This window comes from Pieris rapae, chromosome 21 (assembly GCF_905147795.1).
Source record: "Pieris rapae chromosome 21, ilPieRapa1.1, whole genome shotgun sequence".
Lineage (NCBI taxonomy): Eukaryota > Metazoa > Arthropoda > Insecta > Lepidoptera > Pieridae > Pieris > Pieris rapae.
The window spans coordinates 2,237,253-2,258,686 of NC_059529.1; the positions used below are offsets into that span (position 1 = coordinate 2,237,253).

Genomic DNA, 21,434 nt, shown 5'->3' on the forward strand with positions numbered 1-21,434 from the left:
TTTATGTTTGTTGAATGATGATATAAAATATAAAATTTCAAATACATAAACTGCTACTAAATTCTGTTTGGCAAGGCAAATACACATGAAAGTATATGTTACAAAATACGATGACCTAAGAATTACAATGAGCTACTCTACATGCCTGAGGCGATGACATAATTGGCTGACATAATACTTTACTTAATTTACCATTCACTCACATTCTGATTTACCTCAAACTCTGCCGAATCTCGACTATCACAAATTACACCAGTGTCTCATACTTGTCCAAAACTTGGCCTTGATCATCTCCATGACTTTTAGACCGTTGGCGACTCGCATCGGAACCCGCGCTTTTCGACCTAGTTTTCTTATCATGGCCACATGTGCACGCCACAGATGTCTGGCGTTTTAACGTCTGCGACCGATTCCCAGCCCATTGTGGGTCCAAAGACTCGCTTCTTCCGTACGTCTGGCGTTTGTTCCGTCCCATCGTTGCGTGGGGGAACGACTGGCCACCATCAGAGGCGGGACGCACAGATTCACTGCGGTTGCAGAAGTTACCGCCGGCCCGACGGAAAGAGTCTAACACCCGCTCTTCAATTTCCTCTATGTCTTTCTTCTTCACGAGCCAAATCTCTTCTGAGCCTCTCGTGAAATAACTGGATCCCTTGCTAACGGAGTACTTCTCTTTATTCTTCACTTTGCACGTTTTGAATTGGTCTTCTGCGGGTTTGTTTCGGGAGGTGTCAGGTGAGGCGACGTTTCGGAATGCTGTGCCATGAGAGGGAAACTGTTCTGGAATCTTACCAACAATACTGGGAGAACGTATAGTTAAATCTATCGGGGATGGCATAGGTTTAAACTCCGGTTTGATGATTTTCGGTTCCGGTTTTTGAGTTTTCTCTTCAAGCGAGTTGCTGCCGCGTTGCCATTTATTACTTATTGTTGAACATTTGATGCTCAGTTGTCTTTCCAGTTTTGCAGGCGGGGTTTCGTTGGTAGTAGGGTTTTTTTCTGTATTCCCAATTTCAAAGAAGATATTGTCTTTGAATGGAGTGGCCGGTGGTGGTAGATCTTCTTTACTGTCGGACCCTATTCTATCAACTCTTACTCGACGCATGGAGCCTGGTCGAGATAATTTTCCAGCTTCCTCTGCAGCCTTTTCAAAAATTTTAATCTTATCACCAACGCCATTCGTATCTTCGTTTTTCGCCTTTTCAACATCTACATTACTAAAATCATTGTCGTTAGTATCATTTGTATTTGGCAGTGACAATTTATCTGTTTTTGGAATATCCTTGGCAGTAACAGAGTCTCTTTTCACTTTAGGAGGATTGATACTTTCTTCATTAGGCGTGTCATTTTTAGGCTTTAGAATAGTGCTTGGAGGTGAACTGGCGCTACTGACGGGTGAAGGGGAGTGTATCTCCTTTCTAAAAGGAGAGACTTTGCTCCATGGGGGCGAAGCGACACTATTTTTAAAGGGAGGGGATAGTACATCCTTATTAATAGGAGAATTGGTGGGAGGTGAATAATTTTTGGCAATTTCTTTCACAGTTGGGGAACTTTCTCTTGCTTTAACGGGGGGTGAAGGTAACGGTTCCTGAGGAGGAGAGTCATCATTGATTTTCTTGAGGCTGCTCTTCCTAACAGGGACGGCGACTTCATTTCTAGGCGATTCTTTGACTTTGTCGATCTTAAAAGAGTTTCGGCTTTCAGACTTCACTTCAATTTTCTGTGTTTCATAGACGATTGCATCATCAGGTTTCACTTGAATCTTTTGTGTTTCATATACCTTATCATCTTGTTTGACTTGTAATATCTGTGTTTCATATACTTTATCATCGGTCTTGGTTATTTTCTGTGTTTCGAAGATTTTTTCAGGCTCTGGCTTGTAATTCGCGTCATTCCGCGGGGTGGCGCAACGTCACGCGCGACAGTCGGCCCACTCGTCATCGTCCAGGTCGGAATCGTCTTCTTCATCGGAATCGCTCTGTTCCACGGCGACTCGACGAGCCAGAATAGACGCCACATCATGTAAAGCGGGTGCTCCCCTAAGTGTATCGTATTTGCCCACGTTCTCCTCGCAACGCTTATCAACCTTGCGGAGTTTTATACCTGCGAATTGACATTGTTTAATTATAATAATTATTATTATTTAAGTTTAATTATAACAGGCCCTAACAGTTTTAATAAATATTATTAAAACTGTTAGGGCCTGTTTCACAATGTATGGTTAATGGTTGCCTGGAAGAGATCGCTTGTTAGCGATAAGGCCGCCCATTGCATCCCTTGTAATTTATATATACTGTGTTATTTGTATTTCTTTAGCAACGAAGTGTAAATAAATAAATGTATGGATAAAGTGTCAAATAGCTATGCAACACATAAATTATTCGAATGATAAAAGTTCCAAATAAGATACTTCGAATTTCATGACGTATAGCGCTATCTGACAGTCGTGAAACGCAAAAATACTATTTATCCTACAAATAAGTAGTAAATAGCTTATTTGGAACTTATCCGGACATTGTGAAACAGGCCCTTAGTGTATTGGTTAAACTCTAGTTAATTGTCAAAATGTGTTTCTTTAGATAGTTGTCAGAAGTAAATTAATTTAAGGCACACGAAACTACTCTGTAAAACTTGTTACAACTATAAAGGCTTTATTATTAATTATAATAATAATCGGAAGGAAGTTACCAGTCATGAAATCTATACTTAAATATTCGTGTTAAGTGCAAATATTTTTTTTTTACACTAAATATACACTGTATACAATATCGAATAAAAAATAAAACATTCAAATTTTTAATGTATACATTATACACAAAATCAAAGTATACACAAAATAAATTCTGAATAAAAACTCACCTTCCCGTATCGCTTTGAGGAGATCGGAGCGTGGATCCGGGGCAGGATGGTGGTCCAACGTGGGAGGCTTCAGGGCGGAGGCTCCTCGCAGCAGAGTGGCAGGCGACGGAGGGCGTGGCCGGTCTTCGGGCGGCGGCGGGGCGGGTGGGGCCAGTGGCGCCGGAGGAGGAGTGGGTGCTGCTATCGGACTCTCTTCGGATGACATCATGCCTGTATAGGATTAATTTATTTATATATTATGTTTCAATTACAAACGTCAAAGAATTCTATAATATGTACTTTATTCACATAACATCGAAACCAAAATCAGTTGCAAAGGACAATTGTGAAGAGTAAAGGTCTCTTTAAGAAAGTTATACTTTATCATTATGTACATTACAATATTTACTTTTAACAAGGACATTTCATAACTATAATGATGTTTAACATCAAGACGATTCCATTCAATTTCTTCTTTTTTTCACTATATTAGTATTTCTTTAAATCTTAAATAGGAAATTTTCTCACCAATGACAGCGTGCATATGGTCAAGATGTGCGTCAAGGGCCGTGCGGTGCGGTGGTGAGGCGCCGTTGACCGGCGGAGGAGAAACGCTCTCAGGTGGTGGTGGGGGCGGCGGCAGACTCGATCTGAAAATATATTAACGGATTTAAATATCTATTACGCATTATTCATATAAGGTGGCACCACAACTGCTGTATTTATTTTATAAAAAAAAAACACTCAGCCATACCTTATAGACTATATGTTTATAGAGAATTAATTACTGGCGTTAAAATTTGTACATCTATTTCATTGTATATGTCATAGTTAAGTAGTTAAATTAGAGAGTGGATTGAATTTCTAGACAGTTGATTAAAAATCGAAATTCAATCAAGTCGCTAAAGTTCCGTCAGACAAGTGAATGAACGAAACGTTAAACGAGTTTCCTAAACGTTGCTAGTCAACATGCCTAACCTAACCTAACCATTTACAATAAAATAAATCGCAGAATTTTCAAGCTCTTCTAATATATAAAATTCTTGTGTCACGGGGTTAGTAACCGAACTCCTCCGAAACGGCTCGACCAATTCTCATGAAATTTTGTGTGCGTATTGGGTAGATCTGAGAATCGAACAACATCTATTTTTCATCCCCCTAAATGTTAAGGGTGGTCCACCCCTAAATTTTTAGACAAAATTTTTCGTTTATATTTTTTTACGATACATGCAACCCTAAATTTTCACCCCTCTACAATCATCCCTTATGTTTTTTTTGTTAATTATAAACTTTAATTTTTTGCCACAAAAACATGGCAAAACAACGTTTGCCGGGTCAGCTAGTAATATATATAAATAGGCTTGGACGATAGCTAGGTCAATTAAGTCATACCTAGTGGGTGTATGAACTTCGTTATGGGTAGGCGCAGGTGGTGCCGGTGGTGGGATGGAAGGCCGCGCTCGTCTTGGTGTACCAGCAATACTTCCTCCGTAGATTGACTCCACTGGACCATATGGGCTCTCATCGTTCACCACTGTAAAAACATACGAAGTGAAACAAGAATAAAAGCAATATTTTAAAGACAACCAATTTGTTTTTCTTTTAAAAATCCAGTTAAGACAGGCTAGGAAACAAATATAATTTAGACCAATATACACCTAGTACAAGAATAAAAGCAATATTTTAAAGAGAACCAATTTTTTTTTAAATCATGTTAAGACAGGCTAGGAAACAAATATAATTTAGACCAATATACACCTAGTAAAAGAATAAAAGCAATATTTTAAAGAGAACCAATTTTTTTTTAAATCATGTTAAGACAGGCTAGGAGACAAATAGAATTTAGATCAATATACACCTAGTACAAGAATAAAAGCAATATTTTAAAGAGAACCAATTTTTTTTTAAATCATGTTAAGACAGGCTAGGAGACAAATAGAATTTAGACCAATATACACCTAGTACAAGAATAAAAGCAATATTTTAAAGAGAACCAATTTTTTTTTAAATCATGTTAAGACAGGCTAGGAAACAAATAGAATTTAGACCAATATACACCTAGTACAAGAATAAAAGCAATATTTTAAAGAGAACTAATTTTTTTTTTAAATCATGTTAAGACAGGCTAGGAGACAAATAGAATTTAGACCAATATACACCTAGTACAAGAATAAAAGCAATATTTTAAAGAGAACCAATTTTTTTTTAAATCATGTTAAGACAGGCTAAGAAACAAATAGAATTTAGACAAATGTACACCTAGTAGACGTGAGACAATGTGGCTGTTTTTGGCAAGGATCTTGTTACACATATCTGTATTTTGTCTTAAGCCTGTATTTTGTTAGTACTGCTACATATATACTACATAGATAGTCATAAGATACAAAACAAAATCTCGTATCTTAATGAGGATTCATTATGTGTTTTAATTTTTTTACAATCAAAACTTTTTAATTTTGTTTCACAATTTCTATCCTAGTATTTTGCATGCATTCCAAGCATTTTGTTTTAGGACTTGTCACAACAAGACCTTAATATTAATTTGCACTTTACACAACACTCTTAACATAACAAACAACTTATCTTCTTATCTTTTCTATCGTAGACTTTAGCTTGTAAGAATACATTTTATTATTGACGTAAAAATTTGAGAAACCATAAAATTGAATTATTATTATTCTAGTCAAATGAAAATATATCAGCATCCATCTACTCTCATCTATATATTTTTTTATTCCGATGTTTTATTTTATTAAATTAATTTTAAGTAAAATTGCTACCTCGCGATATTACTATGATGGCTACCAACTAATAAATGAGTGTGAATAAATTTCATACCATGTCCATTTCCAGTAAGACGCGGGGGCCTATTCTGCTGGTTCTCTATTTCAATGGAATTAGGCCGAGCTGGTTGTACGCTTGGGGCACGAGTCTGCGGCGTGCGATAACCACCATCCGTCACTGTTGTAGCTGAAATATGTATATAATTAGAACACAACAGACCTTTACTAGATTGTGATTGGTCAATAATGTTCATAATAACTCCCAATAATAAACTTAATAATTGGCAAATTTGGTTCCAGAGTTCTGTCACTGGCACATTATTTTTAAATTTCGAACATGATTTCATAAAAAAAAACTATCGAATTCTAATTTTGAATGTTTGACTATTTTTTGTTATGACACTTATAAAACTTACGCTTCGTTACGCAATACGCACAATGGAGACTTTATTTTTTACCGTGGTTTTGAAATATTAAATGGTAAACTTTTCTTACAAATTAAAAACTTTTATTTTCAAATAGCGTAAAATTAGATCATCCATCCTACTCTATAAGACACGTAAGTGCGAGCGAGACAGAGAGATAAATATGATTTATGACCCGAAGCCTCAGTGAACACTACATCGACTATAGTGTAAAAATCATCCTGTCTATCAGACCAAATACGCCAAGTTTACTAAGACAAGCTTACTAAGACATAGATAGTAAGTAAACTCTACCAATGATTAACTTCAATTGAAAATTGGAATCAATTTTTTATGGAACAGAAGTCAAACAAGCTGGCGGGTAACCTAAAGAGTTTATCGCCGCCCATGGACACCCACCCGCAACACGGGTAGGTTTCCAAATGAGTCACCAGCCATTAAAATAAAGCCCGAGTAACAGAGGCACAGCTACATTTTAACACGAGATGAATATATATTAATTGAATCCAACTTGTAATTATGATTTGATCATCTACGATATTCTTGTAAATACTCATTTCATAAAATCTTTGTTTCTATGAATAACTATTGCTGTAAAAAAATTTACTCGACTCCATACTCGCTCTCTGGCCATAATCAGATCTCTATCGTTAACTCACCTTGGTATAAAGCCTCGGGCCGATACTGCGGTTCAATATTGTACCGTCGCAGTTGCGTAGGCGCCATTATGTGTTCACCGCGATTCACGACTTCCGCCTTTTGCCTGTCGCGAGTCGAATGCGGGACTCTCACCCGCCGAGTGCCACGCCCTTCTGTGTTGTTGGCACGGGGCTGACGCACCTGAAAAAAAATTAAAACCATGACATAAATTAAATTTCAAATCCCCTAAACCATACACATATTTTAAAGGAATGAATACCATTAATAAGCTATGTATTATATATATATATATATATATATAGATATACACATATATATATAGATATACACATATATATATATATATATATATATATGTGTATATATTTCTACCTATTAAATATCATATTTATTTTTAAATACTTGCTTAGATGTACGAAATTAATTGGCTGCATGCAATGCATGTTTGTGTTCTAAACTTTTTTCATTATTTTAATAACCTAGATGCATACATATTTGTTTAATTCCAAACATATATAGATATTGTGCTCAGTATCTTTTTTTATTATTGAACAATTACTAGCAGGTAAAAAAATATGTAGCCATAATTTTATTAATGCCTTGTACCAACACCAACATAAATGACATACCTTCTTCCCCCTATCATGCTGAATTCGTTCCGTATCTTGCAGCATCTCCCGTCTCCACAGCTCAAAGAAGTAATCCGGATCAGTGTAGAACTTCCTCGCATCCCTTCCATCATCGCGAAACTCGTTTAGGCGTTCCAGGGGCGGAGGGCGATCACAACGCGCGTACGTCGCCAACATGGCGGACGGCATCGAGGTACGCGCAAACAATTGCTGTTGGAACGTACGGGTCGAGCGGAAGGCTTTTCGCATTTGTATATCTTGGAGAGAGACTGTAATTAAAATAGATACAATATTAATTAACCATTTAAGTATAGCTCTGCGTATACCAACTAAGAAAAAATGACAGGCGAATGTATTGTGATGCTTCAACAAATAGACACACGTCCACAATGTTCACAAAAAAAATCACATCAAATAGTTCTTGAGATAACCTCAATAAATCGAACTCACCAACCTTAACCACAGTTAATCAAACTCTTCATATTAATAATATAAGTACAAATATATTCTGAAGAAAAATTGTTACAAGTTCATTTCGACAATAGTGTGCCTTGGATAGCGAGTGATTGCCTCCCCTTTGTGCATAAATGGAAACAAGGAATTTTACACGAATAAATTAAAAAAATACCCATGGCTCTACAAACTCTTTAGGACAAGGCCTCAGGATTAGATACATAATCCAAGGTTTCATGATCATTTGTTTATCTAATAGGCAAGTTGGTGATCAGCCTTCTGTGCCTGAGGCACGCCCTCATCTTCTTAGGGTCTAAGGCAAGCCATGCACACATAGTAAGAAAGTACCTACAGGAATTAACACTGCTACTATAAATACTAGTGTATTTATATTTCTTAACTAGTTAAGGTAAAGTTTACAAAATCCCTAACACCGAGGAAAATCTAAGATTGGATCCTCCCATCGTTATTCATTTGACATTATTTCTATACATAAAACATAGAAGAAGAAAAAATAACACAATCTATGCCTTTAAAGTTAGGCGCCATAGACACTACACATTGACAGATGACACGATCATAAAGATTGTTGCCATTTAAAGAAATTAGATTGAATTTACGGTGTTTTTTTTTAATATTTTAACTGGTCAGGCTGAATGCGTCTTTTAGCTTACATCCTTCTAATTATTATTATTTTTGTTTTATTTTTTTGATAATATTATTTTTGCCAAATTTAAAACCGCAAGAATGCTCACCTTCCTCCACCCCAGAGTCCAATTGGGTAACCTTAATAGCAAGCCTGTCTATCCTCGCTTGCAAAATGTTTGTTCTTTCCGCGAGGCCAGTCGCTTCTCGGGTTAGTTCACCGAACATATCCTCTGCATGTTTCGACAACGAGGATAACTGCCTGAAATTTGATAAGAGCCGTTTAATTTAGGTAGGACTTTGCGATTAGAATAGACATATCTTAATCTTTAGAAATAACTTGTATTAAACTTATATATCTGTGACTAATTATTCATAGCCTGTATAATTGTATACATTTAATAAATAATTATATTAAATACATATACGTAACATACGTACAATAATTAATAATTTCTTATAGCCATCAAACGTCCGAGTTCGTAATATAATAAACAATCGTAAATACTATACAGATGTTTTGTAAATAAATAGATCCTTGCGAGTCCGGGGTATATTTGTGATATTAAACATTCCAAGAACCTAGATTCTATATGCAACATAGTATCGAGTTCTGGTAATCGGCATTGTTGTTGTGTTCTTGGTAAGTGTGTGCGTTGGATCGCTTATAGATCAGAATCAATAAATAATATTAACGTATACCTTGTAAAGTTATTGTTAAATTTTAATTTATTTGTCCTAATTTGAATTTGTATTTTGTCTAAAAAATAAATAAAAAAAATTAGGAGTGGACCACCCTTAACATTTAGGGGTATGAAAAATAGATGTTGTTCGATTCTCAGACCTACCCAATACGCACACAAAATTTCATGAGAATCGGTCGAGCCGTTTCGGAGGAGTTCGGTTACTAACACCGTGACACAAGAATTTTATATATAAGAAAACAGTGGGCTATTTTCCATCAGCTATAAATGACAGTGACAGTCTCACCTGACAGTATTTGCAAGGGTGCCATTAGTGACGGCTTCGAGCTCCGACGGCACGGCCAGTCGCTCCGGCACTGTGCCACGTGACACATGTACCGGCTCCACGCACCGCTTCGGCAGCGGCATGGCGATGTGGCTACCTTCTGGACATCACTGGAACATTAAATTTAGAATTAGACATTGAAAAAAAAAACCACTTTTTCAACGGATTGAAGCTATGTATTATTACATAATTTTAAATTTTTCCGACGTTTCGCGTGCTTTACAGCGTGCGTGGTCACGGTGATTGAAGACAAAGGTGTAATACTTTTTCACATTCAACACCCCTTTGTATTTTCTTTAAATGTGTATAAAGTTATTTTAATAAAAAGATAATACTATAGATTAAGACATCTTAAAAACAAGTCACGGTGATTGAAGACAAAGTTGCGATACTTTTTCACATTCAACACCCCTTTGTATTTTCTTTAAATGTGTATAAAGTTATATTAATAAAAAGATAATACTATAGATTAAGACATCTTAAAAACAAGTCACGGTGATTGAAGACAAAGGTGCGATACTTTTTCACATTCAACACCCCTTTGTATTTTCTTTAAATGTGTATAAAGTTATTTTAATAAAAAGATAATACTATAGATTAAGACATCTTAAAAACAAGTCACGGTGATTGAAGACAAAGGTGCGATACTTTTTCACATTCAACACCCCTTTGTATTTTCTTTAAATGTGTATAAAGTTATGTTAATAAAAGACAATACTATAGATTAAGACATCTTAAAAACAAAAGAACTAACACGTTACACAGTGTTACAAGTGTTAATTGCGCGTACATAAATATCAATAGTTCATCGCTCGGAGTTCAAATGGACGACCTTAGGGTTAACACGCTGCCATAGGTTAAGTCGTTGGATTAGCAACTAAGCTATCACTGCTCTGTACAACAATAAATATAGAATATATATGATTCAACGCCCTTTTTTGTTATCTGTGGTGAAAATACGTTTCATGCGTATGTGGTATGTACGGCTCATTTTACCTCTGTCTCAATTAGAGAGTACTCGGTGCCACAAGACCACGTGATCGCTTAATTTCTACCTTGGTAGGCGGAGGGTTTGTTTTGTTTTTGTTTAATGTATTTAGAATCTACAGAGGCCTTGCTACGAATCTTGGCATGACTTTGAGGCTTCAAAAACTAACACAGACACTATCATAACAACTCTTACTACACTCTCAAATACATCCCGCATTCACACACTCACACATTTGTAGGAACGCACTGTTTTATTAATTAATATGTTTTTAAAGAGTACTACACTTGTTCCTGCTTTGTGGTCTACTTTCACTTATTAAAAAAGCTTTGGGTAAATAAACGTAGGACGAAATGTATATGGAGATTGGAGGCATTCATCACTAGGACTAGATCCACTGTATAAACAAGAACAACCTTTATATTTTCATTCACACTTTTATATAATCAGCAAACTTTTAAGTTATAAAAACCACTTCAACTCATTACGTATTTTTGCGCAAAGCTGTATTCTTCAAGAAAATCGTACAAACGCGAGGTCACAACCTCATTTAACCACATCCTCTAGTTAGTTTTATTGCGTTCCCCGACGAACGAAACGGGCAGGAATACAAATTATAATAAAAAGGAAATCGTATTATGACATTACCTGTATTTTAATGTAACTATGCTATATCTATATAAGATGCGTTATGAAAAAGGAATCACACTTGGAGCTCGACTCATATTCTAAGAGAAAATGTCTATGTAACATACGGGCGTCTCTATGGTAACATTAACTTGGCTGAAGCGATGTGGTCGTAGTTTGTACCTTACTAATAGTTTAAGATTGTTAACGTGTACACACATATTTTTATGCGTTATAATATTGAGTAGTTATTTTTATTCTTAAATATACAAGTAATTCATGCCTACGCTTGGTTACAATAGTAACCTATACCTATTCTGTCTGTTGAATGTTTTTATAAAAATATATAAAAAAATATATAAATAAATAAATAAATAGTAATCTTCTTCTCCTTGTAATATGCATGCAGTCATTTTTAATAGCATCGTAATAAATATATATGTATGTGAAATCAAAGAAGAGGCTATTCACCTGGCCTATAACGAAAAATTATCTAGGATACCCATGTGAGGCCCAGTAAAAAAACACAATTTCCATAACAAGGATTTGTTAACATCATTATTATATTATTCAAATGACTAGATAAATAGTACACTGTATTTACATTACATACAATGTCTTTTTGTTAATTTGCTAAGACAGTGGTACAAGTAGATAGTTTAAAAATTATAAAAGTCCGCACAGTCAGCAATATACAAATAGGCAAATGACATATTAATTTGTATAATGTCACAATAAGAACATTAACATAATGTCACAATACAAATTGAAGTTATTTAGAATTTCATTTTGAATTCTTCACATTCCTACTAATGTTTTGCGTTACATAGCGGTACTAGTAATAATGTTCAAGTCGTGCAAATTACTTTATCATTCTAATATTTATTGCGGTTTTCCGAGAAATTTTAATTAAACGTGTTTTCGTCACCATTAGTAACGACGTAATAGAATTAAGTTTTTAATTATCTGCCCATAACGATCTGAGTGAAAAAAGTTGCCTCACGCTGCTTTCTAGTTTCGATAAGACGACAGTATATCTGATTTAAGAAAACATTAATCTTATTACTAATATATGAATACATGAAAATGTCCGTCGTTCAACATATAAAACCTCAATAAATAATGGACTACACTATTTCAGTATGATTTAGGAAATTTAAGAAAGCTTTACATTTAGAACGAGAAAATAAACTTTTTTCCAATTTCAAGTCACTATATAACAATTATACGGACGTTTATTGTTTATAGAATATAAACCCTCGTTCTTATAATATCGTACGAAAATGAAATTTCAGATTATCGGTACCAAAATTTAAAAGCATTTTTATCGTATCATAAAAAAGTACGTAGCACCAAAGTATCAATAAATAACATTTATATGCCACGACTAATATTGATATAGTACGAAGGTAAATTTCTACTTGTTTATTCACATTATAAGGTACAATGTAAGGTCATTTGAACCTACCTATGTGTAAAATTACTTAAAAATATTGAACTATTTTTTACGGAGAAATGAAGCAAGCTAGCAGGCGGTTATAGAAGTCGCTATCTATAGCAGCTATTGCTGCAAGCTGCAAGTCATAACTGTTCGGAATATATAGTTTAAGAGAACTATGTATAGTAATAATTACAATTACTGATTAAACTGAAACTAAACTATAGATGAAAATAAAGCTTTTTTAATAGTATATTTATTGTTAATTCGAAAGCTTGGTTACTTGGTTAGGCATCTACTATGATAACTTATATCAAATATTTAGCGTATTTGAATAGTAAACATAAATATTTCGATGGCTGAGTAATGCTTCGCTTAAAACAGAAATAAAATTATGAATTTTATATCAATAAACATTTTTTAATTTTCCAATTTTTTTTAATCGTCTTTTCGGAAATGACTTATTTTTCGTAGATTGTTCTTTTGTTCCACTCTTGCATGTCCGTTTGCCAGGCAAAGGCCTCATCCAATCTTCTCCATTCTGGCCTTTCCATGGCCACTCTACCCCAATAGCAATGTATATTTTATTAAACATGACCATCGTTTTCTAAATTATATTTTTTTAATAATATTTAATTGTTTCGAACGTGTTACAGTAGCAGTATTATATTAACTAAACTAAAAAATATTGTATAAAATAGTATATACGTGAAAACCTAAATATTAAAGTCGGAAGAGGGATTGGGACGGATTGGAAGCACCAATAAGCTGATTCTCAGATCCACTTTACATCCTTTTATTTTACTTCCGGGCGCATTGACGCGCTGGTGACATTTAAACAAAATATATCCAACGGTTGTTAAATCATTTTAGATCTAGTGTGGAGGAAGGAATTCAAATAGAATACATAATTAGTACACTTTCGTACAGGAACCGTCGCGGTTATTAACATAAGCAATGTACACGATCCGGTAATTGCTACCGTAAAATAAATTCTGTGTACACGGAACGAGTGATTTGACAGTATCAAGCTTCTTATTAAGTAAACTTATAAACGATTGTGTTCTAATTAAGGATGATAACAATTAATTATCCTGAATAAGATTATTAGAAAATGTCACCCAAATTAGCGTCTATACCTTTTTTATTGTTGGGAAATCGATCAAATCAAAGTGACCCGGGGACTGTGGGGTTCAGTCTATATGGTGCAATGGAAACCTACCCACTAAAACCCAACAGCCCCATAATATGTAAGCTATGTTCGGGAGGCGCGGTATCGGCGTCTAACCGGACCTAACATATTCCTATTTTTTTCATAGAACAGGGGGCTCACCTGATGTTAAGTGATACCGCCGCCCATGGACACTTTCGATGCTATGCGCGAGTGCGTTGCCGGCCTTTTAAGAATTTGTACACTCTTTTCTTGAAGTACCCTAAGTCGAATTGGTTCGGAAATACATCAGTGGGCAGCTGGTTCCACAAAGTGGTGGTGCGCGGCAAAAACTGCCTAAACTGTTGGATCTGTTACGATCTACTGTTTTCCAGTAGTGCACAGCAGTTAATTTATCATGTATGTTTGTCATATGTATCTGCAGTGACGCGAGAGTAATAAGGACAAAAACAATGGTAAATTGAGGCAAAGAGTAGTCTCGTGGTTAGCGGTTGATTGTCGTGAAGTTTAGCTTCCATGAGTTAAATTCCTGTGCAATACTGAACTAATTTATAAAACCATTAACTGTGAAAACTAATACATGTAGAGTAATATTATTTCTCATTTAAAATTGTAATCGTGTATGTGTGTAAAATTATGTTTATAAATTTTCAACTATATACAAATATATAATACCACAGAGAGAAACATCAGTTTTACAACCCCACTTAGGAAAAAGGACAAGTGAAGAACAATAGCTTCCTGACCCAATTACGTTGGAAAAACGGGTAGAATATTGCATGGAATTAATATTACCGTGATAGGTCAATGACCGCGCATTTTATCGCAATTTTTTTACGATTGCGATAAAAAGATATTTACATTCAAAGAAGACATTCAAAACCTAGAATCAGACTAAAATTAATTGAATGTTAGATATTTTTCAATTGACTAAATAAAAGTTTATTTATAGTTAATAGAAATAATACTAATTCATTTTGATACAATTCAATATTGAAAGGCAAAATTAGTATTTTATTATAGAACAGGGGGCAAACGGGCCGGAGGCTCACCAGATGTTAAGTGATACTCTGACTACTGATGGCTCGCTAGTGCGTTGCTGGCTTTTACAGAATTGGTACGCTCTTTTCTTGACGGACCCTAAGTCGGAAATACTTCATTGGCCAGCTGGTTCCACAAAGTGGTGGTGCGTGGCAAAAGCTGCTGTAGTAGTTTATAGTAGTAGCTTACTATGCATGAGTTTTGATTCGAAACGAACCCGGAATCAGCGTGGATACCGTTTTATATGAACGGGCAGGCTTGTTTATTTTTTGTTAATTAATGTATGCCACAAACAGATTACTTTTGTAGTAAAACATATTTTTAAACTTTGAATGTTTTGTCCTTATCGCTCTTGTGTCATTGCATATAAACACGAAAAGATTTAAGGGTTACGTTCATAAACGTAACATTCAAAGTCGACACTTAACTATGTCATCCATATGTCAAAATACAAAACATTATCGTCGTACTGTATTAATATTTTGTGGGAGTCGTCGAGCCTACTCAGAATATTATAAATACGATTGCAGAGTAATTCTAAACAAATTATCAACATTTGATTGGTTAAAAATCCTTAAGATAAATTTGCGCGCAATTGTGTGCCAGAATATGCGAACGATATACGATTGTAACACCTCAACATTTTTTGTACCATATTCTTGCAATTAATAAATTATTATCAACTAAATTAACCGTTAACAACCCTGAGTTAGTGACCAATTTCTCTAAATTTAAAACCGGTAATAGATTCAACCGAAAGCGTTAGTGACGCAATGCAGCAAATTATGCAACGTGGGAGACATTATGGTGTCCGCGAAAGTATTAATTGAGAGCATAGATCAGTTATAGCTACTACGATGTAACTCGTAACTTTGATAATTATTACTTTATAGATAAGGGTCGGCTCATGGCAGAGAGTTGCTTAGTGCAGACAGAAATTGCGATTTGGATTATGCCAAAAAAGGGCAAACAAGGAATGAACAATGTTTCATAGATATAACAATAAATGTATTATTTTTTCCTTATACAAGCAAGTTTTAATTGACAAGGCTAACACTATTGGTAGCCGAGGACGTCAGAATTAAGGATCCCATGCACAAGGGTTATCTTAATATATATATTTCTTGTGTGCGTGTGTATGTGACTGAACTCCTCCTAAACGACTGGACCAATTTTGATGAAATTTTTTGTGCGTTCGTGGAGATTCGAAAATGGTTTAGATTCACAATTTTGTCCGCTGGACAATGTTTTTTTTAATTAATTAGTAGTTGTTGATTTTGGAATGGTTTACATTGGATCCGACAGACGGCGCTACCATTGCACTGTCAAATTTTAAATAATATTCGAATTTTAATTTTAGTCTGTCCCGACAGTTAGCGCTGCGATCAAATTAAAAAAAAGTTTTGTTATCATTGTGTTATTGTAGACCATGTGCTGGATCGTTAGATATTGTCATAACATTTGAATAATAACATTTATTATTAAAAAAAGTTTGAAATTTTCAAATTAAAGACGTATAGACAGGACAACGTCTGTCGGATCCGCTATCTATTTATATATCTATAAAGTAATAGTTATCAAAAAAACTCGGGGTTGTTGTTTTGCTAATCCACTATAAAATTTAAAAACAATTAAATTAAATAAGAAAAAGAAAGTTTCAAAAATTACGCGTTTTTGTCCGGACAATTTACGTGGTTTATATAAAATATTAACAGTTTTACTCGTAAAATTGTATTAATGCCGCTATAATTTGATAAATGTGTTGTATATTTCGTAAATAGACCATATAATTTACGTTGCTACTTCATGACTGAACCTTTGTTACCATGGTGACCAATACTTAAAAAAACATTAATAGCAACAAGCACGGCACTGACCACGTCTCAAAACACGATATAATTATTGCATATTTGCTTATATGTATTAAACGTGGGCTAACCGTCAAACTATTTATCACTTTTCCTCATAACACAAAATTCTATTAAAATCTATATGATCACGTCTGATTTTACATATGTAATGTTTTATAATCATAACTTTTACACATTTAAAGAACACACTTTCGCCGTGACCACGCACGCTGTATAGCACGCGAAACGTCGAGAAAAATTTAAAATTATGTAAAATAATAAAAGTTTATAATAATACATAGCTTCAATCCGTCAAAAAAATGTTTTCTTTATATGTAAGGTTTCAAACAATCCTACCCAAATTGAACCATATTTATTACAAACGAGTTATCTGTTTTACAATATGATCTCTCAGCATCAATATTTGATGCACTGTTAGTTTATAACAATGTTAACAGTTAGGTAACCCAACGCCAAATAGCCTGCATTTATAATCTATTAATATGTAAGACCTCTGCAATTGCAGACTCAATTTGTACGGTCAGTGCCGACAGGGGCCTACATTTCAGCATACTAAGTGATACTTAGTCAAACTGGGAGTGTGCTATTTCGTGCTTTAGCACGTCTGCGCTCAGTTAATATTTTAAAGATTTGTTCGTGGGTCACGAGGGAGAGTCATGGTGGTATTCGCGTTTGTAAGGGTAAGGATAGGGCTCACCTGTTACCTGCCTCCGCCCTTTTGGCGAGCTGAAGGCATCCATTAGGTTTTAGCGGGTAGGGTTGTAAATATTAAGTCTGATTACCACATAAACCCTGCTGCAGTATAATACCGCAGGGATATGCGTAACAGCATTTACTGACGTTAAAAAAAGGGAGTATGCTATTTCCCAACCTTATTTTTCAGATGTTTAGTAAAATAGAATCACGATTCCGTTTGAGAGTCAAATATTTCTGCTCATATAAAAACTTTGTAAGGATAAATATATTATCAAGGAGAATTTGACCAAAACTATAAACCTGCGTGGAACAGCTACTTCACTTATTACTAGTTTTAAGCAGGTGATCAGCTTTTCGTTTCAGGTCGTCAATTGAAGGACTCAAGACACACCGCCTTCCTCATCAGGTTTATGTACATCGTGAGAAACAGTTAATAGCGCTCATAGAAATCCTGGTGGTGTTCAGCCAAGATTTATAAGCTCGGCGTGAGAATAGGCTAACACTGTTATGACAGTGAAAAAAGGATTCAGGGGTTTATAGCATCAAAGCGCTTTATTTATTTAAGTAGTGTATTGTATGAGAGTCAGTGCGACAATTTATTTCATATTTTATTTTGTAGATTCTTATATGCCTTTATTAAAATTTAATTATATGGCGCAAACAAAGCTATTTGGGGGCAATACGAGAAGTGAAATTTTAATGAATAAGTTATAAACTATCGCAAATATATGCGCCAAAACATGCGCCATTTAATATAAGCGATGGGATTCAGTTTGTGATACTGTTATTGTTACATTCATGTTTTATCTTTAATTCCGGATATATGAATTATTTCCACACAAACGTTAGAATTTAGTAAGCATATTTACAATCAGTTCAATTCAGTTCAATCAGTACAGCAAGCACATATCAAAGAGCAGTGTTGCCAACCCCGCAAGGGTTTCCCCCAAATTAAGAGGAATTATTACATCTAGGGGGTTTCAGGCGATTACATCATTCAATAATTTTAATATAAAAACGGACGACCCCATACAATATGAGTTGGCATCACTGTCAAAGAGTATTGATTCACAGTTGTTATACATACATTGTAAACATTTCAAAAAAGTTACTGTATTTTATATATGTTCCTAAACAAGGTTCATGTATTTAATTGAAAACATTGAGTGAGAAATTTATATTGCATAAATATGATATCATGTGATCAACATATGATGTCATATGAGTATAGCATATTAGGTACATAGTTAAATCACCATAAGTATACATACATAACATGTAAAACTGGTACATCAAATAATAATGCAATTTATTTATTAATAATATATAAGTATTATCATTAAACTAGTCATTCTGACAGTTCTATATATTTTCATTACTAAAGAAACTTGAAGTAATTTATATCCCATTTCATTTTACAGAATGTTTTTAACTATAACATCAAATGGCCTAGTACTCAAAACTATTTCAGTCTCTATAATATATAATAAGCTGTCCCCAGTTCTCAATAAGATCAACTTTTGTGTTGTATGCTTAATGACACAGGAAGACGATGTAAATCTTGCATTGTTAAGTAAGCTCTTTTAACCATTATCTTGCACCTATGAACTGTAAATGTATTTCGTTAGATCACAGATAACCTAGATTTATTATCTACTATGTTAAATGTCAAGGATTCTTACAATTGAAGCACAAAACTCTTGAATAAATTGAATTCCTCAATATTTGAGTTATACAGTTATGACTAAATTAAGTGTATACATATTTTTTAAACTCATTTAGGTGAATTAACAAAACATTGAAGCAATATTTAGGTATTTTCTGTATTTGTATTATGAAAATGAAAATGTCACTTTCAAAATTGATTACAATATATTATTGTCATTATAGTTAATATATTATTTTCTTAACTATAAGTGTACTTAAGTTAACTTAATTATATATAAATGGTACAATAGAATGAACTGTGTTCTGTAGTTTACTTCTATTAAATTGTTATTATAAGATTTATGTGTTAATTCAAACTCTTCAGGTTTATAATATTAGATATCACTGTAAAGATAGGCGACAAGTGATATTTAATACCTTAAATATAATGTCAAGGTAATTTTCTTGTTGTTTAATAGAATTTATAAAATAATCACTGTACTATTATAAAAAATTTATCAATACAAATGTCATTTTGTTTTTATGTAATATCTGGAAGTAAAGTTTAGTTAATCAATAAATGATGTTAATATCTATTTGCATAACTTAATATTAATGAGTGACTATAAATTAACTTTCATGTTTCTTAAGTTAGTTATGATTATGTCACAGACACCACAAATTACATACTTTAATGTAATTATTATATAATAGTTTTTATATGACATGGGCAATGTAACAAATTTATTCTTTAAAAATAAATTATACATAACTTTGCAACACAAAGATGTTTTACTTTTTTTAATTTGGATAAAATTAATTACAAACTTAGATTACAAGTCTGTTAAATCTATTTCCAGTTCCAACCTTATCAAAAGCATGACTAATTGGTTTTTTTTGTGTCACTACAATACTCTATGGGTGAGGTGCATAAATAAGTGTGCAGGGGGAATAAAAGGGCCTTGTATAATAACTTCAAATGTAGGTAAGGGTGCAATACAGCCCAAATTTGCAACTATAAAACTCTAGAAAAAAGTATATGACATACAAATAATCAATATAAATAAAATATTGATTATTTTCTTATGCCTAAAATTTGCAAGCAATGATGAGAAAATATTTCCTTGTTTTTTTTAACATTAACTTACTGCCTATAGTGGAATATATTTCATAATGCTAGGGTAATTAATTTAACTACAAGGTAACCCCAGAAAAATATGGATTGAACTTGTTGATAAACATTTTGACATTAATCTGAAGCTACAAACTCAAAATGTATATGAGTCTGTAGCTTATAAAAAAGTAGGTGTATTTTAGAACTGTAAAATTATACTAGAATAGTATTATTTGAGTAGTACCTAAGTACTAGCACTGTGCTACAAGCCATTATGATAATATTCTCATTTGTTTACTTAATTAAACCAATAAAACAATTAATTAAGCTTTAATTTATATACTGTGTTATTATAAATTATACATATATTTGATGAAAACTATCTTGTCAGAAAATTAAGATTATAAACACATATATATTTTTGTAAGGAAATATTGTAGGTTAAATTAAACTTAAACCTAATAAATTCTAATAACTATTTTAAGTATATCAACCAACCACCATGTCTACAGATGATTTACCATTGTATTTTGAACCATTAGGACTAAGGAAAACTTACTTATTAAGGCTCTTGATACGGTTCAAGGTTAATTTGATAAACAGTAGTGATTAAGAAATGTAATTTTTATTCTAATTACCTATATGTTTAGGCTAATAAGCAATAATCTTTATGAGTTTTATGCTTTATATATAATTATGCTTCAATAGAACATAATTAGTAGATAATCTTTATGAGTTTGATTAACAAACGTCAAGTCCTTTTTAAGCAAGCTAGTGACGGTATGTGATTGTTACGACTTACCACCCCTACGCCCATTTCAAATCTTATGAGAAAAATTTCATGTTATTTATAATTTATCTTTGTATTTAAGAATATTAATTTGTATTCTAAATGTTTACCCTCAAAATTCCCACCTTTAAGATAATATCAAACGCGTAAGTGGACCGAATTCAGTAAAATATTGATACAAGGCGTACTCACCAAATCCACCGAAGGAAGTCAACAATTACATACAATTAGCACATTTAACTACGTCATTTAGTAATTTCACTAGATTAAAGCACAATATTGAATGTCTTTTGGAGCAATTACAATTGAAAATAACATAAAGTTATCAATAGTAAAATCACTTCGACCGCCGCTACAACCGTGCCACAAAACGAAAATGGCAGCGCTAGTAAGTGTTGCAACCTTTAAATGTCAGTACCTATAAGAAGAAAAGTTTTAAAAATCAGTTGCTGACAAATTGTTTAAAAAAAAGTTATTTTCTTACTACGTCATAAACCTATTCAACATAAATTATGCTTGAATAACTGTAATTAAAAAAATTGTTCAGAATTATGGCATCATTGTAATCTTTACTACTTGATTTAAGGTA

General features: G+C 33.6%; 1 protein-coding gene across 1 annotated transcript; it reads right to left on the reverse strand.

The window, feature by feature from the left end:
- Nucleotides 1-1,382: 1,382 nt before the first annotated feature.
- Nucleotides 1,383-21,233, reverse strand: LOC110995427 (wiskott-Aldrich syndrome protein family member 3). The gene is made up of 10 exons (XM_022262590.2): nucleotides 21,038-21,233; nucleotides 9,424-9,572; nucleotides 8,544-8,695; nucleotides 7,336-7,604; nucleotides 6,706-6,886; nucleotides 5,677-5,808; nucleotides 4,231-4,372; nucleotides 3,367-3,488; nucleotides 2,860-3,069; nucleotides 1,383-2,103 (listed from the first exon to the last, which is right to left on the reverse strand). Exons 2-10 carry the CDS (start codon nucleotides 9,543-9,545, stop codon nucleotides 1,913-1,915), a joined length of 1,521 nt encoding a protein of 506 aa, XP_022118282.1. The 5' UTR covers nucleotides 9,546-9,572; nucleotides 21,038-21,233; the 3' UTR covers nucleotides 1,383-1,912.
- Nucleotides 21,234-21,434: the final 201 nt, after the last annotated feature.